Source organism: Montipora capricornis, chromosome 6 (assembly GCF_036669925.1).
Source record: "Montipora capricornis isolate CH-2021 chromosome 6, ASM3666992v2, whole genome shotgun sequence".
Taxonomy (NCBI): Eukaryota; Metazoa; Cnidaria; class Anthozoa; order Scleractinia; family Acroporidae; genus Montipora; species Montipora capricornis.
Window position 1 is genome coordinate 65813798 of NC_090888.1, and position 25876 is coordinate 65839673.

Genomic DNA, 25876 nt, shown 5'->3' on the forward strand with positions numbered 1-25876 from the left:
CTAAGTGTGGAAGGAGTCCATCCACAGAGGTACTAAGTGTGGAAGGAGTCCATCCACAGAGGTACTAAGTGTGGAAGGAGTCCATCCACAGAGGTACTAAGTGTGGAAGGAGTCCATCCACAGAGGTACTAAGTGTGGAAGGAGTCCATCCACAGACTAGTCGTAACATGTTAGATTTTTTCATTTTATTGCAACCACACGCCACTTGTGGAAATCAGCTTTCAGGGATAATTATTAAGTTGACGGGGCAAGCGTGTGTGAATAAAGTTTTAATTACGGTACTTTCTTTCTTGCTCACTCACTCACTTACTTACTTACTAAGGTGTTTAAGACTCTCTGGTGAGTGAGTGAGTGAGTGAGTGAGTGAGTGAGTGAGTGAGTTGGGTGAAAACCTATCTTCATCACAAGACGAAAAACCCTATCAAACTGAAGATTTGTGAAAAGATAAATCTTCGCTTGTTCTCATGCCTGACTAAACTAAAATCTCAAAAAGATTGACGATTACATATTTTTTAATTTTGGTGATGTCACGTGAAAATTAAGAATACATTTTTGGCCGCCATTTATGCATTCGGTCCATTGCGTTACTTACTCTCTCTGTCCGAGTTGATCGGACTAAGTTGCTTAGTCCTCTGGGTTTGGAGATTGCATAAAACTGCATTTTAAAAAAGAACAAAGGAGATTGTCTCTTAAAGCACTGAGTAGGGGATGAAGTTTCCGGTGTTATGGCTGTCCTCTGTGACTATGTTCTTTCCAGCAGAAGTGGCCGGGCTTGGCGTAAGGTCTCTAAAAGGGCTTGTCGTGTATGAGGCCTCCTAAGCAAAAACAGCCACAAGTAAATAGGACTTCTCCAAATGCTGGGACATGTAGATGTAGATGAAAGGAATTTACACTTTTTAAAGAGCGGAACGAAAGCAAGTCTAGTACGAAATACTCAAAGCATGAAACAACTCAACCAACCTCTAGAGACACCAATAACAATAGAGAAATGTACGACTTCTGGTGGACGAACAAAAGAAGCCAATGAGAAATATTTTGTTTTCGTCCACGGGTAAATAGCGTTCAAACATCAGAAAGAACAAAAAGAACTTCCCATGGCAGTTCCTGAACTGAAAAGCACCATTTATCTGCTCCCTGAGGTGGCTTGCCCAATCATAAAGCAGAACGTAGCTAATTGCAATGCTCTGAGTTGACCTCTGATAAGCTTGGTTAATGTCACGATCACTGTGAGTATTTTCTTTCTTTTCGTGAGTTTGCCCTTCAGACTGTTGTTTACGAAGTTAAGATTAAGTTATAATCTTTCTGTTTATCTGTTTATAATTTGAAACGTCAGTGAACTCACATGTAATTATATTTTACCCTGAGGGAAGTCATTTACTGTGTAACCGCATCCCAATGGTAACACGAAACCTGAGCTGATCCAAACCTAATTCATTTACTCTCCGGATGGCCCCGAACCCAAGGTGTGTGTAACCACAACTGTGGAAAAGGAAAGTACCAAGAAGGAGTCTTCGAGCATTGCTGTAAACTTAAAATGTTGTTTTATTTGGGGTCACGCTCTATTGCATCACCGGATAATATTTTATTGAGAAGCGCTTGCCGCTTCTAATGCATGAGTGAACGGACTTCCATCAAATTGTAATTACGCAAGATTTAGTAACAAGAAAATGACGATACATCCACACCACGTAGCTCTCTATTCACTTGTTTTGAGCACTTTTGACCTTCCCTGAGAAACAAATGACTGTTTCTCTCTTTTTTAAAATTTACGTCCTCCTGCCTTGCTCATTTGTGGTCTGGCTAACAACCCTGAATCGGCCGAAATCGAACAAATTTAAAACAAAAGAAATGAAGTATAATAAACTTCGACACTCCAGCTGGTTTGAATTTTCCACATTTACGAAAACAGAATGTGCCTGACAGCTCGTATGAATTGTTTGCGAACAAAATATGTAACACCTAAAATCAGTTTGGACATACAAGGGCTAAATTTAAAAGTATTAGTTAATTTTTTCATTTTCAGTGAACTACACAACTAGTAGTTGGTAAAAAAAAAGTGTTGGAGCGTCCATTAATTAATGAGCACATCACTTCATTATTCGCCCTGTATTGCTTCTGTTATGCATGACTGAACACTTTGAAGGAAACCTTAAAATATCGTGCTACTTTTTCAATCAATTTGGACCACAGTCAAAACTTTAGCGGCTTACAGAGCAAGTGGCATCGTGCTTTTTCCGCCTGTTGCGGTTTGTCAGAGAAGTTATATTGGTTTTGGGTTTACGGGACTTAATTAACTAAAAATCGATCCCTTTAACAGTAGCTCAGAAAGAATGTGACTACCAGCCTACGCCCGTTGCTGGTATTGTTTTTGACCGGGTAGAACAAGTGAGAACTCGCGGAAACTTCCTCTCGCGAGGACTGTACATTGCAAGACCTCAACTGTTCCGGCAGCCTTTTACAACTGACTTTCTAGAGACTTTTGGTCCAAATCTTCGTTAATAGTGCCTTGTTCGACCTCCGCGGTGGTATTGGTTTGGTCGTCATCATAACTTGACTTACAATACCAGTAGGAGATAAAATAAAACAGCACGTTGAGAGCTATGGAGACAACGGAGAGAAAAGGAAAAAGAAGTTATAAATTGCTTTTCGTTATTTTCCAGAACAAGGAACGAAATCACTCCAACAAGCTAAGAATTTTGAATTACAAGTCACTACTGCTGGCCCAAAGCAAATAATCAGGGGCTTCTTGCTTGCTAGAATCATGGCTAACTTATGAATGATTGAGCATGCACAATCATTAGGTGTGATTACTGCTGATATGTTTTCTTGGTCCAACCACATTAGCGAAGTGTGTAGAGAGGAATCCTCGGCATTAGGTACGCAGAGGGCTCTTAGGTCCCTCATCTCTGTATCCACTGCAATACCAACTTATAGGGCCTTGATTCTATCGCATTTCGACCACTGTAACCTCGTCTAGGATGGCTTGAGTGATCCATTACAATTGAGTGACATTCTACGAAAATTACAACACCGTCCAGCTAGGGTAATTTTACGAGCAAATTATGAAGTACTGCTAGAGCTTGTTTTAATTATCAAAACACTAATATGGCACCACCTAACAGTGACAAGAGAGGAGTAAGTAGTAGCTGATATGATGATATTCAAGAGCATCAACGTGTTTGCTCCGGTGTAGTAGAGTAAGACCATATTCGTATTCTCAGTATTGGACTGGAGCTAGCTTGCAATAGAGGCTGATGCGGGGAAATCTTTTCAAATGCAATACTTTTTAATACATTCCCCCGCATTCGCCTCCATTGTAAGCTACAACAGTTCTAGTCCAATACTGAGAATACAAATATGGCCTATTGCAGGTCCTACTGTTAGTGGTCAGTGGTAGTGTTATAGGTAGAGGTAGAGGTGGTGGTAGTGTTAGGATTAGGGTAGTGGTAGTGGAAGTAGCAGTGATGGTGGTAACAGTAGTGGAAGCGACCGTGGAAGTGGTGGTGGTACTAGTGGTAGTATTGGTAGTGGTAGTGGTAGTGGTAGCATTTGGCCCTGAATATTGGTCCAGCCGAGATTAAACCCGCGACCTTAACCAACTCTGCAAATCGATCGGGCTATGACTTAACAAATTCATATGAAATCAAATTTAAAATATAAATTTCACCTTTCATGAAGCATCCAAACAAGGTTATTATCAGTGAGAGTTTCCAGATGTCATATATTTGGCATCGACCGCGCTTTCCACAGCTCTTTCCCCAGAAAAGGCAATTTACATCAAACATCCATCCCAACAGAACAGGTCCTGGCAGAAGACCGAGCGAGCGCTGGAAAATGAACTGAAATCCGAGGGAATATGATCGTTGATTATGTGGTACACATCTACAAAGAAAAAAAAGGGAAACGATAGACTGCACAGAAATGGTAAGGGCTTCAGTAAATTAAGGCGCTGAAATACATGCGAATTATCCGAGATCAATTTACACTCTTGAATTGGGGTTAGTCGTTGGTGCTCTGAAATTCACCTCTACAACGTTGTGTTAGAGGACAAAAGATTGAGATAGGAAGCAGCTCTTTACAACCTCTAATTTCCTTTAGGACGCAGCTCTATCGCTTTTAGGGTCACGGTCCATCTTTGATTGGTTGTTTGTTTTGGTCCATTGTTTTCTGAGCCAATCCCGAGAGCCATTGTAATAGCTGCGTACTGACCCAACAGATTACCCATTTCAATCTAGAATCAACTAATTAATTAATGGTAACGTTATAGTGCGCAGAAATCGCAATGAGATCTATAGGAGCGTAAGCAATAGTTGGTAAATGGCTCGAGACCAGGAAAAGGAAAACTTTCACCCGGGTGCGAATTGGGCCCACGAAATTCAAATGATAAAATAACCTGTTACTCTACCGCAGGCTGTCTCAGCAGGCTCTCCATACCAGATAAAGATGCCATTTTTCCTTGGTCGCGAAAAGGTGTAACGTTTACATCAAATTACATCATACAAATGTTTTCACGTAAACTCAATTTTGTTTTGTTCCCTATATAAATCTCCCCATCCAAAGCAAACATATGTCAGCATTGCTAGAGAGAATTTCGCTTTTTTTGTGCCGTGCAAGCCACGTAAACTTTGCTGAACTAGTATAATTATTTGGACCCACGACCGTGATGTGAGAGGCAGGCATCAATGCTCGATTTTACGTCACAGACTGCTTTGCATTCCTGTTTTTAAAGAAATTTTGCATTGCAAAGCAGTTTGTGACGTAAAATCGAGAATAAACCCATGTTTCTCACATCACGGTCGTGGGTACAAATTACTAGGGAGCTTAAGCACGCGTGGTTTTGAGACCCGGACGGCAACCGGAAGTGAACTGTTTTCCTTTTTATCTTGTCTTCACACAACCACATTTACATTGCTAAGTGTCTTTTCTTCATTAGAGATGATAAGTAAAAAAATCTGGGAGACAGGACTGTCCTGGAACGCGAAATTGTCCCTTCCGGTTGCCGTCCTAGTCTGCTAGTTTTGATAACTTAACGCGTCTTGCCCCGCAGATAGAGCGCCTTTCGTATGTCCTTGAAAAAGTGTTCGCAATTTGTTTCACGGACCAATGTTTGGCCAGATCAAAACAAAGCTTCTCATTATTCCCACCAAGGAAACAGTTCGATTGTCCAATCACATTACTGCATAAATCAAATGACGTCAAAGCGAAATGCCGATCGCTTTCCAGAAAGTTCCATAGAGAGATGACGTTGTTTGCATCCGCGTTTGCCAAGCCAATGACGATTCGCGCTCGTTTGTTTTTGTTCGATAAGCCAATTAAACGTTTTGCATTCTTGTTTACATTCTGTTTTTACGTTTATTTTTCAAAGTCATATGAAAGTCTCTCTAAAAAGCGAAATTTTGAGGAAAGAATCGTCAAATATGTTTGCTTTCGGTGGGGGAGATCACTATTGAAGACTAAATATATTTGAGTTTAGGAGCACTTTAAATACCACCATAACATAAAACTTAAAATTGACCACTCCCCATAGGGGCTTTTCAGGGCCGATGAAACGAAGCTAATGAAACAAAAATCCCAACCGTACTGGAGATTAGCCAGCTGGCTATTTACAAGTGCGGCCGCGAAGATGAACCAGGAACTACCCGACTAGTGGTCAGAACGGGTTTTGAACCCGGGATCACCAGGCCATAACCACTGGGCTGCACCGTGCGCGTCGTGTGCTGCATTGCCTGGTGCCTCTATCATTCTCGTGTAAGCCCGACTTGAGTGGGTGTTTGTATTGTGTAAATACACAGTCATGTTGTTACCTTAGAATCACAGTTTTGTTTGGCATCGCATTCAAGAAAGAAATAACAAGCAGCAAAAAGACAACCGCAACAAAGAGGTAGTAAAACTTGCAGCCGGATCCTCTGTCACAGAAGCCTTTCTTGGCTGTTCCTTGCGTATCATTGCTCATACCAGTATGAATGCAACTACAGTTGAAGGCCTGGCATTATGAAAAGAAGGCTGGTGTTATTGAATAAAGGTCCAACGGAAGTTGGAATTGCGGTGGTCGGTAACTGAAAACATCTATCAGATTAGAACAGAAGCCGTGTTCCTCCCCCACGAGCGTCACTCCTGAGGAAGGAACGCGTGACGAAGCCCTAAGAGTGTCTGCGTGGGAGGCTAATAAACTAGAAGTGTCGATCTCTGTCATTTGGCCTTGCCCATCAGTTCACGGTATTATCTTAATTTAGAAGAGGGGTCACGGCGAATTTCGGCCAATCAGGCTGGGGCTGATAACCACAACGCTTTTGATTGGTTTGCAACCCATTAACCGCATAAAGGATTCCATGGATCGTGCAAGGAACACAATAGAGAGATTTAGCATCATGTTTAAGTGAAACAGCAAACGTCGGCTTGCTGTTTCACGTGTCAAGTAAAATAGAGAGAAGGTTGTCAATTTAGCTTCGCGTGACCTACGGCAACTCGAATATTTAGTGACTAAAATGCAAAAACAAAGCTCGGAGTCTTTTTAAACATTGTTTGAGGAAAAAGACGGTGTATAAAATGAAAATCCTTACCCGTCAAATTTTGAGAGTTTCGATGAAGCTGTTTTGTCGGTCAATAGAGATTCAACGTGAGTTCGTGAAGGAATTTGCGACAAGTAGTCAGTTATGAACTATCTATAACCATGAAACCTAATTTTCCTCCTTTGGTATACCGGAAAATGGTTTTGAGGTACTGTTTTTTCCGCAAACAACTTCTTATGTAGAATAAAATTTCACGTATACGGGAAACGCGAAAATGCCTACTTTCACGTAGAAACGGCAAGCGGCAGCCTGCAAACGTAGAAAATGGCGTGAAGATCATGGTCACGTGGTCACTTTTTCGCGTTTTACGTAAACGTGATATTGAATTTCTTGAGAGCAGGATAAAAACGCAGAGCCCTGAGAGAAAAATGCCTTGTAGCAGCGTACACAGCGAACATGATTCAATCGAGCCCACGAATCTATCCTGGCAAGAGTCCATCAACCAAGTTAAGAGTAAGATTTATTCAAATTGGCCTGGTCCCGATCGCCGTCAGAAAAGTAAATAAATAAAAAAAAAACGTTTGGATAATAATAGTTAAATTCCCGGAGGATTTGGTCGAGGCTCGAACATGGCCGCCGTTTCTTTGTTTAGGGGCTCCAACATGCCGGCCGTGACGTCAAGTGAAAACCGAGAATAGTTTACTGATTTTCCCGCAAAACTTGGTTTAAAAATAGGTACTGTTCTGACGCTGATGGGGCCAAACCTGAAACCACTTTCTTGCTCTTGGTTAATGCACTCTTGATCCTGGGGACATTAATGGAAGGCGAGTCAAGTGTTCTCCAAACTGGATTCACCCTACTCGCCAGTATACTTTAGAACCAAAACCAATCATAATTTGCTCTTGTGTGATTTCCCTCGCTTTGCACCGGCTGCATCTTCTCATTTAGAGCTCTGATTGGTCCATCTTATTGTGTTCATTCTGATTCGTCAGAATTATCATTTTGCGACCATGGTTTCTAGAACGCAGACTTAAGTGCAAGTAACTTTTTTTATAAGACTAGTAATGGCAATAGGATGTGTTAGGAGCTCAAAGTAATTATTCATTTCAGTAAGTAAGTTCAGGAAGCAAAACGTTTAATAGTGCTTTCCTTAAGATCTTATGTCGTGTTTTCAACCGCAGAGAAGCAAAACCAAAGACGACTTGCATTAGTGCATTTTCCTGTGTTTGAGCACTAAACTACATATGAATCACATTGTTGGAGCTTTTTGATAAAGAATGATCTAGTTCGGATAAATTTCTCACCTGCGATCCTTTAATTGTTTCACAGCCGGCGTGACAAGGTGAAAAATACGTCAGTTTATCCTGTCCACAAATGGGGTTTATATTGGCGAGGGAACACCTGCAGTTTACATTGCAAGAGGCGACCGGGCTTCGAGGACTCGGCAGCGAGCTGTTATTTGGTTAAAGAAAACAGAGCAAATTGGGGTTAACTGGAACAACAATCTAGACCACGTCAATATTTTGGAGAAAGTCAATTCCTAATGATCAACAGCTTAAGACAGGAAACCCAACTTTATAACTAATATTTTTTCTTCATGGGCTGTAAGCGAAGTTGGAGGGCATTATTAAGCGGGAAGTCACGGATTCAAACTCTCACGATCTTAGAGACTGAGCAAAAGAGGCTGCCTAGTGTACGGCATGGCATCTTCAAATTGAATGTCACTACTATTTTTCAGGGTCTCGAAGGATCAATACTACGGCCATCTTAATTTAGTTCCATAGGGAGTTTTAGCGAGGACCAAAAATAGCCGATGAAAACGCCAGCTCAGAAAAAAAATTAGTGCTATCATAAAAATTTCGCAGTTACACCATCTTGTCCACTTTGGTACGAAAGCTTAATTTAAAAAGTAAAGGTAGAAAATGAACCGTTTGAACAGTGTTGTATGCACACGTAGTCGTGAAAACGTGAAATTTGGTGAAGTCACGTTGTTGTTTTGTTGAGTACGTCAAAGAATAGGTGGTTTTCACGTGACGTCATCGCCGCCATGTTGGTGGACGAAAACAAAAGATCCCTCATTTCCTCCTTTTGTTCGTCCACCAGCAATTGTACATTACACTATTGTTATCTCTAGATATGTCTCTAGAGATTGGTTGAAAACCATCTATTGTACTAAAATGCGTGTTGCGTTTGTAGCATGAGTATTTTTCCTTTTTTAACCAACGATATTTTTGCTCTGCGGGGTGGTCGTTGCTTAAACTCCCCAATAGGGACCGAATTTGAGATTCTGGAAACAACGTGAGAATACAAATGTGAAATTTTTATTCCCTATTTTTACTTTAACAACGCTTGTATAAATTTAGTTTTAGGATAATTCGCGCACATTGTATGACGTAAACAAGATGGAAAAATTGCGGAGACTTAAGGATTAATGATAATCAAAGACAGCGACAAGGTCCACGAAATCCACTTCAAAGATTTAACTTTCCGTGACGTCACTCATTGTTATTCATATACTAAGAACCTAATAGGCCTTATTCACGATAGCCGCCATATTGGTTTTCACATTGTCATGCAAATTAGCCATGTGTTATGCTGGGGGCAAACATTGGAAAAAAGGCGAATTGCGAAATATCGGCTCGTCAAAATATTGAAATAACATTGCTAAAAGTACATTTTAGAATTTAGAATTAAGTACCTTTTATAATAATTTTATATCTTTTGATTGCCATTGACATTTTGAATTTCTACTTCGTTATCTGCTCATTTTTCACTAAAAAAACATCGAAGTAACTTGTGTAATCATTCTATTTTACTACTTAGGTGATAAACATTCAATTAACGTAAAACAAATCATCTGTGTGGCTAAGATGTTCGTTACAACCTCTCGAACTTGTGTTGTTTGCCCCCTCACAAGTGTGAAGCTAATTTGCATGATAATAGTAAATCCAACATGGCGGCCATCGTGAATAAGGTCTATTGACTGTTGAAGCAATAACTTCTTTTGTTCCGTGGTTGGCAAATTGGAATATCACGAGTAATATGACGTCAATGTTTGTAAACAAGAAATATCGCTATTTCATATTGCTTATCTTGTACAATGTGTGGAAGCTTTTTATAAATGAATTTCTGAGAACGATTTTGATGATAGATTCGCAGTCGTATGCTTACGTCTTGAAGAGTATGACTGAGAAATTTAATAAAATGTGTAGCCCATGGTTTTTTTGTCTCATTAATCCAATAATGTTGTTCTTTGGTTGTCACTCACTTGACAGGTAAAGACTTGTTTCCATATCTCAAAGTGCCCTTGGACGTGAGGGGCCTGGAACAACAAAACTGAAACAACCCAAACTCATACAAAAATGCTAACCTTAGTCCTAAACATTATCTAAAGCATATTGTTTCATGAGGCCTAAGGTTAGCATTTCTGTAAAGGTTTGGGTTGTGTCAGCTATTGTACCCTTCACCCCCTACCGCCACCCCAGGCCCCTCACGTCCAAGGGCACTTTGAGATATGGAAACAAGTCTTTACCCACTTGACAAGATTCAAATTCCCAAAAGGCGTTTTTGCTATTGTTCTTTCCACCAACATGGCTGCCGTGTCGTCGGATGAAATCCAAGAATTGTTTTGTGCCATAGCTGTTGTCTTAGCCTTTGGAACCTGAAGGAAAGGCACACACTGCTCGAGTATACTAAGGTTACAAACCTGGACAAGACCACAATGACTCTGAAACCGCTCGTATAAATTCAATTTTAGGATAATTTGTTCACATTATTCGAAGTGAAGGAGATGAAATAACCGCGAAAGACTTAGCATTAGTAGTAGTAGTAGTTGTAGTAGTAGTAGTAGTAGTAGTAGTAGTAGTAGTAGTAGTAGTAGTAGTAGTAGTAGTAGTAGTAGTAGTAGTAGTAGTAGTAGTAGTAGATCTTAAAGACCCTATATTAGCTACACCAAGCAAGTCTAATATCCGAGGGTAGATAAACTGTTATGATACGATGATATGAGACTGGAGTGTAGAAACGTTAGGTCTTTGAATTGTAACTACACATTCAAATTTCTTCAATCCAGCTTAGCGGCGAACTATGTCTAACCGTGGTTTATTTAAATAACCTGTTATGGTAAGGCTTGACCACTCCTGCCAAATTGACCTCATCACATCCTGGTATAATGAAAGCAAGGGCTGTCCACACAGAGAAAATCGAAATAATTACGCACCACTTCGCGGAGAGTTTACAGGATTTCTTCAAATTTAGCCTTCTGACAAGAAAACCACTTAAAACGATACCACCTACAACAAAAAGGAAAAAAATAAGAATGTCAATGAAGGGATGGTATGTTTTTACCATGGGGACTCGGGGATGTACGGAAAAAATCCGAGTGTTCCTTGGCAGGAGTCCAACCTACGACCTTCTGATTACTAGTTCGGATGCTCTACCCCTGAGCTATCGAAGACTCGTAAGAGCAAGGACTCGGGAATAGTCGGAAAAAATCCGAGTGCTTCTTTGCAGGAATCGAACCTACGACCTTCCGATTACTAGTTCCGATGCTCTACCACTGAGCTATCGAAGACTCGTAAGAGCAAGGACTCGGGAATAGTCGGAAAAAATCCGAGTGCTTCTTTGCAGGAATCGAACCTACGACCTTCCGATTACTACTTCGGATGCTCTACCACTGAGAAGTGGAAGCTACGCTTCAATCCTGGTCCACTGTTGGGACAATTCCTGCCTTTCCCCCTCCCCCTATTACCATGTTGATTTTTCACTGTCTCCTAAATCAAGATTAGTTCATCAATCGCTCGAATGTTTCAACATTGTCTGGGAGGAAGGGGGACGAAAAAGGTAGCGAAAGAAAAACACGCGTTGCTCATATAACGATGAAAACATGTACAGTAAATTCTCATCTTTTCGCCCAAATTTGACAAGTGTCCCTGAGTCTTTTGTCCCGGATTGTAGGTCCATTTTTTCCCGGGGTATATCCGCGAGTCATCATTGATAAACAAGTAAACAACAATAAACAAACAATGAAACAAATAATCAAGCAAAAAACAGAGTAAACATCGTTTACCTGAAGCAGCGACGAGAAAGACTGCTCCCAGTGAGATCCCATTAACTGCTGGGTTAACTGCAAACTTGACCTGAGCGAATTTGGCGAGAAACGCGCTCACTGCCGCCCCATACAAAGAATGAGCTGTAATTGCAAGGGAATTGAATAAGAACGTTGGATTTTTGATGAGCAGCGTCGTGGCCGGGATAATATCTTTCCATTTTCCTTTGATCTTCTGGTCCTCTTTTGGCAATTGCCCCTCTTTAATGGCTCGTGCGCGCATCTCCGCTGATCCGGGTAACTCACGTGGAAACCCGAGCAACAAAATGGCTATCAGGAACATGATAGCGCCTGTGACAATGTACCCGAGCCACCAGGCACCTATCCACTGAGGGTCCCTCGAAGTAAGATTGGCTCCGCTTGGCTAAGAAAACATCACAAACAACCATCAGCTGTGGTCTAATCCGTAGGTCGTGGGTTTCATTCCCACCCAGGTCAGAGATTTTTATCAGTCCTTGGGAGACGCACAAAAATAAGTTTGGATAAAAGCAGACAAACCAGTATTCGTAAAAGACGGACAACAACTTTGAGTTTACAAGACATGTTTCGATCGATCATCTTCAGTTGCAAGTGTTGGTTACAGTGCGTGAATTTGAATCTGTGTCAATGTTACAATTTGAACTTACGTTAATACATCGCCGTTAGAATATTACGGTGGCCCACAAGGGACATGCGACAAATTAAAGAGTTGCTGCAAATTAAAGAATGTTGCTGCAAATTAAAACATCAAAAGTATGCGCGCGCACTGAAGGAAGGGCAGATACAAAACACAAGTCACAGGTCATTGTTTTAACAATACAGAACCTATCCTAAACATCCATTAAAGCTAACCTTAGGCTTAATTAGGTCTAATGTTAGCATTTGTAAACAGTTAGGGTTGTCTCTGTATTGCTAAAACAATGACCTGTGACTTGGGACCTGTGACCTGTGACGTGACCTCTGTTTTGCACCTGCCCTTCCTTCAGTGCGCGCGCATACGTTTGATGTTTTAATTTGCAGCAACATTCTTTTAATTTGCAGCAACTATTTTAAATTTGCAGCAACTCTTTAATTTGCATCATGTCCCTTGTGGGCCACCCTAGAATATTGGTTTAGTATCTATACGAATGTCTGTTATTCCATATTATATTGTGCCACGGTTTCTCTGCAGAAAACGCGTCTCGAAAATCCGCCCACCACTGAAGCAACTCGGTATAAAATTGAGAAGAGATTGTAAGATCCTTTATATCATAATTACAATGAAATAAGAAGTAAGAAAGGGCCGCCAAAACGTTTTAGTAAGTGATGTAAGTGCCGTCATTTTCGCAGAAAATTCTCTTTAGCCAGGTTAGTCGTAAGGACTTAAATCAATCATTAATTTTTCACTCCACACTTTTCAGAATCATTTATTGCTGACAAGTATATGCATGGTAAGCTCGCCCCAGCTTATCTCTGTAACATGCCAAAAATATTCTTTTGTTGGGACGACTCACGACGTGCCAAAAGTATCTTTTCCAAAATTAAAGAACTGACAGCCTGAAGCGTGGCTTTGGTTTCAGTGTCGTCTTTCGTCTTCCCGAAGAATCAAGTGAAGTAAATTCCTTGGATTTCTCAAAAAGGAGTTTTCTCCCCGCGGGAAACGGGAAAATCAGTCTTAGCGAAATTTATTTTATGAATCATTTTGTTATCTAAAGCCGAAATTTTGACCGTTAATAGGACGTAAATAAAGTTAAATGTGCCAACAATAATGGTCAACATTCATGGAACGAAATTGAGGCGTCAGCTTCAGTCTCTGATGAGATGAGAGATGAAGGTGGCCCGGGTTCGATTCCCTGACTCAGCGTCACACAGAGGTTGAGTCTGTTGGTTCTCTTCTCTGCTTCAAGAGATTTCTCTGAAGACTCCGGTTTATATTTCCTCCTCTCCTCAAAAATCAGCCTTTGATTCGATTTGATAAAAGAGTTAATTTGACTTAATTTGATTTCAGCACAGTGTCATGATTAGTGCCCCGCCGCTAAATACATTTAATTACCCCTTAAATTAAGATTTAAACCATTTAAACGAGGATTTACTTGTTTGATTTGAATGTAGAAATCATTTAAGATCGCTCCACCGGCAATGAAGCCGAGCCCAGGACCTGTTATGGCTGCCGCGTAGAATATACCAAGATATACAGGAGAGGCCCTTGGATGCACATTCTCGTCAATGTATGCCGGCGCAAGTGAGTACAGCGGTGTCGTTCCCGCTCCCATGAGCAGCTGCCCTAAACACAACAAAGCCAGGGACAACCAGTTTGACTCGTATCCGGAGAAACAAGCGTCAGTAGTGGACGTGCTGTTTGTGACGACACATTCTTGGAGCGACCGTGATGAAGAAGTGGCGGTATCTTTAAGTAAGGGCTGATACGGACCAACAATAACATGAGGTAGTACGAACACAAAGAAGCCGATCGCTGAAGAACAAAAAGGAAATACTGAAACAGTTAGAGAAAGGAAAATGGTGACATGTTAATCCCGGTAAATGAATGGAGAACGGTATCTCTATACCATGTTTTTCAGGTATCTTTTTCGCTATATCCTCCTCTATGATTGCGAGAATGCACTATTGGTGTTATTTCAGTCCAAGCTGTAAAGCGGGAAAATCATTAGTGTTTAATTACTGCAAGCGCTCTAATAACAGCCCGGGGGCTTATTGACTTTTAAGGCTCGAAGAGGGGGTGGGGGCTTATTAGGGAAGGGGGCTGGGATTATTAAAAACTCGAGTCACTCAACTCGTACAGAGTATATACCGTAGTAGGCAAGTCATGAGCAGTTATCAATGTCCTGAAACCAGAACTTGATAAGAAAGCGCAAAAACTAGCTTATATGAAGTTTGAAGTTGGCACTGTAAAGCTTAAGGTGGGAGTACACGTGAATTTGAAGGGCATTTTAAGAGGTTTAAAGAGGGGATAAAAGAAGGAGAAATATTTTTGGAACACCAACAGACAGTTGACCCAAACCCAAGAGCACACCAGGTTGGTAGGGGACTGTTTGGGTGTCCATATATCAATTTTTAACTTCAATATCTAATTTTTAAACTACATCATTCCTCCCAAATGTACAGAAAAATCACCAAAAAATTTACAAAACACCCCAAAACATTGATTTGTGTTTTACGCATAGGATTTTTGCATTGCCTGAAACGCGAACGAGATATTTCCATTAAACCGATTTAAAGCGGCGTGAAAACGGCTCTCAGGTGTACCCCCGCCTTTAGAGTAAAATGAGCTTTGAAAATCATATTGCGCGCGTGTTTATTTCACAAAATTCCAGGGAAGGTGAGGGGGGTTATTATGAACTTGAGGCTATAGGGGTGATTATAAGAAAGGTGGAGTTATTACACGGGATAGGGTGGGCGGGGGGGAGGCTTATTAGAGCGTTTACTTTTTTTTTTTTGGTATTTTTTTCTTTTTTTTGCTACATTTTGTAAATAATATGTTACAATTTTATGCCTAACGCTTAACGATATCTTACAATGAACTATTACAATACATCACTTGCAATACATAATTACAATAAACTAAATACAATATAATACTTACAATAAACTTACTTACAATACGTTAAATACAATAAACTACTTTCGTAGTTTAATAAGTTCAATTAGATTGGACATATATTACAAGCCGCTAAAGAAACAAACGAAAATTTACTTGCCTATTAACTTACGTGTATTGTGATATTCTTTCCACCACCATCTCTTCCTAGGTCAATACTTCGACAAGTTTTCTCCATTTAATAAAATGTTGTGAAAGCTTATTTTTTTCTCTGGCAATTTGGAATTCAATTCTATAAATCAATTTAATCCGAGCGATAAAACCCTGAGCCGTTGGTAGACTATGTTAAAAATAGATTTGACATAAATAAGCATACATTACGTGTGGCGGGAAGAAAGTCACGTGTAAAAGAAGGACTTATAGTCTGAGTGTTGATCGATCGTCGGATCGCTTCGAGTGTCAAGTTGAAGCTAGTTGAGTATTGAGTTTTAGATTTCAACCGTGCTTAAGGCCTGAAACGCTCGAGTGAAGTGGTAATTCGTATGGAAAATTGTAAAGAGATCATTCACCAGGAAATGAATTAAATATACCATAAAGATTCATTACAGACTATTCTGACACTTTTTAGAATAAATATAATATTTTCCTAGTAACAATAAATGATTTATTAAAGTAAAATTGTCTTTTATGTCGAACTTCCCAAAAATTATGTCCCACTCCTTCAATGTTTCAATATAAATATCATTGTCTTTAAGCCAGGATAAAACATGTTTCCAAAATTCAGAGGAGATTTTGCAGGAAAAGAGTAAATGCTCGATGGATTCTGCTGTTTCCTGACAAAAGGTGCAACTAGCGGAGGCAGCTAAGCCAAAACGATAAAGAATTTCGTTTGTATAGACAATTCAATTCAAGATTTTGTATTGAAACTCCCTAGTCTTCGATTCCAAAGTTGAAGGGAAAGGTAAAGAGTAAACATTATCCCATTCCACATTTATATCAGGGTATTTATCTGTTAGTTTTCTTTTTGCAGTGGGTGGAATTTGCTTCTTTCTCAAAAAGATTTCATAGGTTTGTTTGGAGGAGATGTCGAGGATTGGAACTGAGTTTCCGTTTCCCAATCTAACTTTGGGATCATTTGGAATTTCTTCAATCAACGACGAGTCAGTAAAAGATTTAGCGGAGGCGCGCCATTCAGCGGGAAAGGAATCGATAAGGCTCGTTAAAAAGAAATTTTGTTCAGGAGATAACAGTGAGGTGCCGTACACGTTAAAACGAGACGAGTTATTTGCCCGCAGAACGTCACCTATCTTAAGGAATCCTAATTTAATCATATCACCTCTATATATCGACATTTTGTCAATGCAAAGAAACCTATTGTTCCAGATAATTTCATTAATCACCCCGTGAGTAGAGCTGGGTGAATATCCTGTTTAGTTCGGACCAAGCATCTAGACATTCCTTGTAGTAAGCTGATAAGGAAATTTTTAATTTAGCCGTGTCGAAATTACAGAATAAAAGAAAACGCCCCCCAACTGGTGAAAGAATTTTTCCAAGAATAATTTTCCAAGAGCTTGGGTAGTCTTGCAAAACTTTCTTTAAACACATGACCCGCTTAGCTTTAATCATAGATTCAATATCTAGCATTCTTAATCCACCATTTTTAATATCAGATATTAAAGCGTGGCGTTTAACTTTATCTTTTCCATTCCAGATGAATCGATAGATAATAGAATTTGCCTCCTTAATTAGTTCTTTGGAAAGAGGTATAACCGATGTTCTATACATTGTTTTAGGAAGTGCAAATGTTTTCACGATTTGGATCTTTCCTAATAAAGCTAGGCCCCTCCATTTCCACATATTAATTGATTTCTTCATGTCCTTTAAGGTTTGTCTGAAGTTTAGGGCATCCCTTTGTTTCACATCATAACCAAAATACACTCCGAGGATTTTAATGTTTCCACAAATATTGTGCTTTGGAAAGTCTACATCTTGTAAGGTACTGTTTCCAAGGGCAAATTTCAGAGCGTTTACGGTAATGGCCAAGCATGCACCAAGCTGCCTCGAGTCTTCAAAAGCGCAGTTGTAGGTTCGATTCCTGCACAGGTGCAGTCGATCGGACTTTTTCCGATCATCTCCGAGTCATCATCGAGGAGAAAAAATACCTTTCTTCAGGAATGATTATGTTAACATTGTTGCACCTTACCTTTCATGAACTTACGGGCTCTGGACTTCGAATTCTATTCTACGGATTTCAATCGTTTTTTACTTCCATCAATAAATGCTTCGGAACGAGTTAATAGGGACTTTAAGATCTACGACGAGGCCATCAACGAGAACGTCACAAAACATCAATATCATTGGTTAAAAGAGGAAAAGTAATCGTGCTGCACGTGTGCACACATGTCAGCACATATTTTCGCGGCACTCCTCACAGCAACGTCGTGAAATCATAAAATTTGAGGTTTTGACGACCACACGAGCTTACAATTGTGAATCTTTCATTCTCTATTTTTACTCTGGATCCCCCGGTTTCCATCTCAGACACTACACCGACCTTTTGCTTCAAAATACCTTACATTGGCCCTCTTTTCTGTTGTCACGCAAAAAAAGGTTCGTCACTTTGTTAAACGTTTATATTGTAATAACATAGACATTAAGTTATATTTTTCATCTTTTAAAATCAGTAATATATTTGGCGTAAAAGACCCTCGTGGGCCCCCGTGTGTATGTGGTTTACAAGTTTGTGTGTGCGGGATGTAGTGCCTGCTATATCGGCGAAACCTCTCGGCATTTTCCCACATGCGTGCGTGAGCACCTGGTTAGCGATGGGACCTCTCACATCTTTGGACATTTACAAAATTCTCAGCGATATACCGCACTTTATGTTATAATGATTGCTTCAGCATCTTAGATCACTCTTCCACAACCTTCCAACTTAAGATCAAAGAAGCTATTCATATTCATTGGGAGAAACCTACATCAAAACTTTCTTTGCAATTATATACATTGTGACGTTTTTTTGTTTGTTTTTTGTTTGTTTCCTTGTTCTATCAACATTCTGTGTACACTATAAATTCAACTTTTTACTTGTGTAAATTAGAACTGAAGGCGACAGATGAAAAGAATCGAGACAAGTGGGTACAAAGAGTAGGAGGAGGAGAATTTTATCCCGAACCGCGCAGGGAAACCCTACAGTCACCTCCCACCAGTTTTTGGAGTCCTTTTCCTTTCTAGTCTTTTGTTGAGAATCTACTGTAAAACCTCTTAGCTTAAAAATTCATTTGACATTAACTGGCAATGCACGTGGACCCCTGTCCGATCATGCCCATGCCAACAAGAATTTTTTTTATCTATTTATTTCATCTATTTTTTAATGAATACACTTTAGGACGGTGCACCGCATGGGTTTGCCGCGATTCGCACCTGCCCCATTGGGCAACCTCGTTGCCAGGGCTTTTCACCGCCGACAAAAAGCCCTGGGAACGAGCTTGCCCATTATGTCCATTTTTATTTATTTTCTTCTTTCATGTTACGTTCTTTATGTTTGGATATATTTCTCCTTGTTCATTTCCAAGATATATTAGTTGTTGTACTCAATAAAGCTGTCGTCTCATTTTAAATTACGTTTTGTTGAATACGGTAATTCCGCACTCACCTGTGACAATAGCTCCATGACCAATCCACTTGATTTTATTGCCAAACTGACCATAAAAACTCACGAACGAGATGAGCAAGATAGCGGATATGTCGTTTGAAGCAGTAATGAGACCAAGATCTTTACTGGTCAGCTGAAAGCGTTTTTCAAGCGCAGGAAGATTTATACCTGTCATGCCATTCACAGTCATTCCTAGGAATTAAATGCAAAGCATAAGAATTATGTGTCCTTTTCACAAAAAAGGTAGTAGCCAAAACGCGGGGCCGGGGACGGGGTCGGGGTGTCTTTTTTTTTTCCAATATTTTTTTGTTTCAAGCTTTGTCGTTGTTCCCCTGTACTGTTATTTTCGAATGTTCAGCACCTTTCCTTCATTTACGGTGGAAATTAGTCAAAAAAAATAAGGAACATAATGATACGAAAGCTGCCAAAGGGACATCTTACTTTGGTTTTCAAAATTAAGAGAATTTCCGACTGAAATTGGAGTATTTGTGGGGAATATACGCTTACTCCTAGAGACACTGAAGACTCGTTTAGCTCCACATTTTAAAACCACATTTTAATGTTTACTTCGTCAAAAACTTCTGCGCAATACATGCAGTTCCACGATGTTCGTCACGCAACGTTCTCATTTGCTTGTTTTCGCAAAATTTTTCTCAATATTGCTGTGTTTTTTTTAAATCATAAAACTGGATTCGATTCCTTGACATCCGAATAGAATTAGCTAGCAATTTCTTGTGCGACTCTGAGTTTACTACAAACCGTTTGTAGTAAAGTCAGACAACAACATTGACAACAACACGAGAGAACGTTGCGTGACTGCGTGACGACCATCGTGGAAGTGTGATTCTGTTGTTGTTGTTTTTTTTTTCAGAGTAAACATTACAATGCGATTTTAAAGTGTGGAGCTCAGCGAGTCTTCATTGTCTCTGGCAGTTGGTGTATATTCCATAAACTCCAATTTCAGCAATTTCGGAAATTATCTTAATTTCGAAAAAAAGAAAAACGAACTCCGGTTTTCGGAAAGGGAGCTTTCATACATGCCGTGGGTTCCTTAATTTTTTTTTTTACTAATTTCCACCATAAATGAAGGACAGATGACGGTCATTCGAAAATAACAGTACAGGGCCCGGTTGTTCAAAAGCCGATGAACGCTAATCCCAGATTAAAAATTAACCAAGAAGTTTATTTCTCTACTCCCAAATGCTGTTCGACGCTGATATTCGGATAAAATGTCGATCTTGAAAAACAAAAATAAGCAAAAGGAACTTTAACCAAAAAGGTGAAAACATGAAACAAAAGTTTACGCTAATCCTGGATTAAGTTAATTGGCTTTCGAACAATCGGGCCCAGGAGAATAACGACAAAAAATGAAACAAAACAAATTGGGGGAAAAAAGACACCCCGATCCCGACCCTGGCCCCGGCGCCACGTTTTGGCTACTACCTACAAAAAGTAGCCAAAACGCGGGGTCGGGATCGGGACCGGGTATCCTTATTGAAAAGGAAAAAAACATTAAGATGTGCTATTTACACAATAAGAATGACATACATATATCAAGAGGTGGTACATATGCATCAAGACTGTAATACATACATCAAATTTCGCCAAAAAAATGTCAAAGCTCATATTTACATGTTTAACGAGCTACACTTACATCAAGATTCGTGCTTTTACACATCAAGATTCGAGCACATCTTACATGAAAACAAGAATACCGCTGGATTTAAAGAGGGAGGAGTCGTGTCTCTTCGTGTATGGGGAGTGGAAATATGGCGGGAAACCGGAATTATCCACAACTCGCGAGAACTACAACAACTTATCCACTGGATAAATTACTACTAGCCCACTGGATAAAACTGGTGTTGCTAGTGTTTATCCACCTTTTGAACAATCGAGGCCTCGTTTCTTGTTCAGTTTGATTACCATCAAGTCTTCTGAGTGGAAATCCCTGTCTCAAAGGAGACATCAACTAAATTAATGATCGTAATTGAAATTTGTTTATTGTACATGGTCAAGTTAACGTAAAAGTAATAATGCTTGAAATCAGGAGCCATAATCAAGGATTTATTAAATAAACAAAGTTGTGTTTTACCGTCTTTCCTTTCTTTGATTATGTTCTATGTACGTCATTCTTATACTACTTCCTTTTGCTAGCTTTTAGGGTGTTTAGGGAAAATCTTTAGCTAGTCTCAAGTTTAAAACTGGAAAATGGTAATGTGGAATTCCTTTACTGACAAAATTATCGTTACATCACACACATGATAATTTTGTGTAAAAGCGACTTTTATCCAGGCGATTTGCTTTAAACTGCTTGAATTGAACTAAATTCTGAGGGCCACAAGTTTATTTGATAGCTTTGTAACATTATTAGGTGCTACCCCTCCTTAAATAAAATGGGCCGTTGGAAAAGTGGGGATCAGAGCGGATCGGACCGGACCGGACCGGATCGGATCGGATCGGATCGCACCGGATTTACAAAACTCGGACCGGATCAATAATACCAGACAACGTGCTCAAATTCTGTGCCTTTTTCTCTTGTGTAGTCGTCTCCTCATTTATTGAGACTTGTCGAAATGTTCTTTTTCCAAAGGTGATTACAGATTCCGAAGGGAATTATGAAAGATAAGATGGGACGAATTGACTGCGTACACTGCTTACACAACGGTCTTCTTTTCTTTTCTTTACTTTACATTTCTTTACTTTACCCCAGTCCCTTTTAATTGCACAATAGCCTGATTTAGCAACAGAACGGGAATGTCAGTTGACGATGGCGCGCGCAGCAAAAATATCCATATTAGGCCATATTAGTCGAGTAGAATCCCAACTATTCCGCGGGCTCTACTTTCGTTAACTGACGTTCCCTTTCTGTTCCTAAATCAGGCTATTGTGCAATTGTCAGGGACTGGCAGGGATTTTGTTATTGATCCGGTCCATGTTTTGTCAATCCCATCCGGACAAGTCCGGTCCGGTCCGATCCGATCCGATCCGGCCAATCAAATGTATATTTTACTTTGTCCTATATTTCCCAGGGACACTGAAAAACGCAGACTGCAGACTGTGCAGACCGTCTGTAAAATGAAAATTCGGTTAACCTAAATGAGGCCTAAATAACATTCGGTTAGCCTAATTAGGCCTAAATAACATTCAGGTTAGCCTGTTTACGGTTAGCTCTCAATAATAGTGAAGGTAACACCATATTTTACCTCGGGTCTGCACAGTCTGCAGTCTGCGTTTTGGCTTGACCGTATTTCCCACGGTGAATAGAAACGGTGAACACAAGCTCACAGGGCCATCAACTAGTATTGAATATTACTAAAATCTAACCTTTACGTTTTAAACCGAAACGAAAGGACAAGGAAACTGAACGGTGCAAAAAATAGCATAATATAACTGAGATATTTGTTTCAAATCATAACGAAAGGATAAAATGAAAGCCTGGGTCTAATCTAGGAACAAACCTTGAAGGGCTGCTATAAGGAGGGAAATGAAAAGAAAACATTTGGAATTGTTCATGATCTGTAGCCATTTTGGTTTGAATGAAAACCAGCCATAGTGAAGCTCGTGTTGATCTTGCTTGTCCATACTGATCAAAGAATCGAAACTGAAAAAAATAGCAAACAGTGAGCACACAGTCAAAACGCCTATAGTCGGCGATGAAAAAAAGACACACTAAACTTAAATTTTTGAACCAATTAAGATGATATTAATGGTAAGTAGGCTAATAGCCTTGACGTTTAATAGGAAGTCGCTAAAGGGGCTTATATATTGGAACAAGAGCTTATGCGCCATTAATGATGTCTTAACAACAACCAAACATAAATATATAAATTTAAATTAGCATAAATTGAGTCTCTTCGAAGCAAAGAAAATGCCGATTTTGGGGTCGATATTTTTGGTTCATTCGCTCTGTTTCCGTGGTGAAGCCGAAAAGACCGTAGCCCGTGTGCCCTTAGCACAGTCCCTCGAGCGCGTAGTCGGGCGGAAAGGCTTGGATGGGTTTTTGATGTTTTTCCCTACAATTCGTCATACATAGTAGCGAAAAGAAGATAGAATATTTTCGCCTGCGTTGGAATCGCGCGCACACTATCGGAAGTCTCAAGTTGATCATCAGCTCGCAGTTTATAATATTATTTTTAGCTCATGTTTTTTAATCCTGTCGTAGGCTTGCTTTGACAACAGACTATCACCAGAAACAGAAGCCATGAACTTTTTTCGTCGCCTGTGAACAGTTTCTCATGCGTTGATTGAGTCAGTTGAACCTCAATCACTAAAAAAGAAGGTGATTCAGTTTTAGTAACTAAAAGAAGAAACTGTCGACGTTTTTACTTCTTCTAATCGTTTGCAGTAACTGTGTTCTTCGTACACAACTCAAACGTCTATCACGTTTTGAAAAATTAGTAACTGACAACCTTCCTGAATTTTATTCCGTAGTTTAAAAAAGGGAGGTATTCCTAGAATGAAGGCCGAATTTTCGTTAAGCCTTCATTTTGTTTATATTTATTTGGCCTTGAATATGATGAACATACTCTCGCATAAGATGCGGTTGACGTGAGATATCGTGAGCTTCATGACGTCAAAGGTGATTGTCGGGATTGTCTTTTCACTTACTGATCATTTGTAATTCATTCTTTGCCTGCTTATCGAGATAATTAAGCTAATTCCTAAATTGAGCGACCTTTTATCTCAGCTTAAATATTATGTAAAACTAGCTTCTTTATTTCGCAGTGCATTGTACCGTGAAGTACGGGGAAGCGAAATCGAGTTACAACTCCCTAGAACGTCGGCACTACTGAAGAAACACGAACGCGCTTAAAGGTGGCCCGTGCCGTCTGAAACTCCAATGTACGCCCCTTATTATCAAATCTTCGTTCTTTGAACTGTGCTTTAGTTATTGAATTCTTTCACAAGAGTCAAGCTGTCATTTTTACTCCTAATTGAAAGAGTTAATTCCCAAAAGATCGACCGGCATGACAAATAAACGATCCTACCGGTTAGCTTAGGACTAGGGTACGGGAGGTCGTGAGTTCAACTCCGGCCGGACCAACATTCAGGGTCTTTAAATAACTGAGGAAAAAGTGTTGCATTTGTAAATCCATCAAGTATTCTAGGATGAGGCCATAAACCGTAGGCCCCGTCTCACAACCCGTCTTCATAAACTCCGTGGGACGTTGAAGATCCCACACACTATTCACAAGGAGCAGGGCAAAGAGTCCCCGGTGATGTGGTCATGTAAATAAAGATGGTGATCGAGTGATTGGCCACAGATAGGGAACCATGCACGACTTAGTTCTGAACCATGGAAAGAGACGGATGGTTTTCACAGGCCCCGGGGGGAAGGGGGGGGGGGGGTACTGCCATATATGGGCTATATAGGTATGTGCCGCTGTGAAGGGTATGGTTTTCAAGCAGTTTCCTCTAGCATAGGGTATATAAATCAGAGCGTTTGGGTTTAGAATTGGGTATCATTTTTGACGAAACTGACCAGCTGGTTGAAGATTTTGTCAAGACTAAGGAAACCAGGAATTGCTACTCAAAAATATAAAAAAATGAAATCAGCAAGTTTAAGTTTTCACGACTCAGCCTCAACAGCGTTGATAGATGACTATCATAAAACGCTACTGGATATTATTAACTGTCAAAAATTGGGATTCAGACGGAAATCGGTAGTTAATACTGGTTAAAATTAAACAATTTATAGTCTTGATAATGCGTACGTAAGTGCTTGGCATTGCTGGACAAGTATAAATAAATCCTTTTTAAGAAAGAAGTGATTGTGCTATAAGGTTTTGTTATAGCTTTGCTTTAGACTGTGCTAGTGACCTCAGTTTCTGGAAAACAGCTACTCTAGGATAGGAGTGATTGGGGAGTTTACTCTAGTATAGGGTAGCAAAATCCAGCTGAAACCAGCTCTGGTATAGGCTAAGGGTTCCAGGGTCACAGCAGCACACCTTTCCCCCCCCCCCCCCCCCCGGCTTAGAGGGACCTGCGTGCTTGTCATTTTCCTTCTTTATCCATAAAGCAAATAACTGAGCACTTAATTGAAAGTGAGACGAATCCTCAAGCCCCGATTGACATCCATGAAGCGCTGCCGGTTTTTGGCATTGCTAAGTTTACTATATGATCTGATCACCCTTTCAACACAAGGCTGTTCCACGTCAAAATAGCAATGCCGACAACAAATTTAATGCTTTTTGCTCAATCGTCCTGCTGTAAATGACTCTCACTAAGTCGTCAAATTACTAAACGAACAGGCTTGAACACGAATTAACTTTGTTAATGATGTCAGACCACCATCACCTCCAGTAACAGTTGCCAGCTCACATGCGAATTGAGCAATTCTGTCACGAAATTTGGTATATTGTCCCACGGCCGGGAAAACTTTGTGAAGGCCTTGACGTTTGATATTTGCGCTGGATCTCCTTTCCCCGCTGCGCTAACAGGAGTTAACTGGGAGTAAACTAGCGTCTCAATTGTTGAGAACCGATACGTACGTAGAATCGTTCTCCACATGTGGTGTTAATTAAGGTGGTTGTCTTTGGAAGATGGCCCGAATTCGTTGAAAAAATGCGACTTGATCAACATACACTCACGTTATCTTCTCACAGACCGGTCATGGACGGACTAGTATCATAATAATAAAACCAGATAAAGAGACTAAAAGAATAGGCATTTTTAAAACCAACCTCTACTTAATTGACGAGATTTTAACTAAGCACTTACCTAAACCACCTCAAACACAACAAGTTGCTACGAGTAGTCTTTCTGTCCTCTTGGTGTCGAGACAAGGCAAAATGACATGTGACGCCGTTGCACAAATGGAAACACTCTTAAAAGAGTATTACATTACCAATCGTTTGCATTGTGAATGACATTACGGCAACTGAGCCTCACAAGGTTAATTACGCGCTCAATCAAAATACACAGATTAAATTTGGTTTGAAATCGTTTGCAGCATACCAGAAAGAGATACAATTCCTAATTCACCTACTTGGCAGAGCTTCGCCTACAGTGAATATATTTTGGCCGAGGGTGTGGACGGTAGTACTGGAAGCTAATACAACTGTCGTGCACAGCCATTTTCTTGGCTGTCCTAT

General features: G+C 40.1%; 1 protein-coding gene across 1 annotated transcript; it reads right to left on the reverse strand.

The window, feature by feature from the left end:
• Nucleotides 1-1524: 1524 nt before the first annotated feature.
• LOC138052914 (solute carrier organic anion transporter family member 4A1-like) lies at nt 1525-25778 on the reverse strand. The gene is made up of 10 exons (XM_068899515.1): nt 25503-25778; nt 22241-22383; nt 18783-18974; nt 13665-14044; nt 11575-11977; nt 10621-10798; nt 7814-7961; nt 5805-5983; nt 3668-3882; nt 1525-2598 (listed from the first exon to the last, which is right to left on the reverse strand). Exons 2-10 carry the CDS (start codon nt 22362-22364, stop codon nt 2456-2458), a joined length of 1962 nt encoding a protein of 653 aa, XP_068755616.1. The 5' UTR covers nt 22365-22383; nt 25503-25778; the 3' UTR covers nt 1525-2455.
• Nucleotides 25779-25876: the final 98 nt, after the last annotated feature.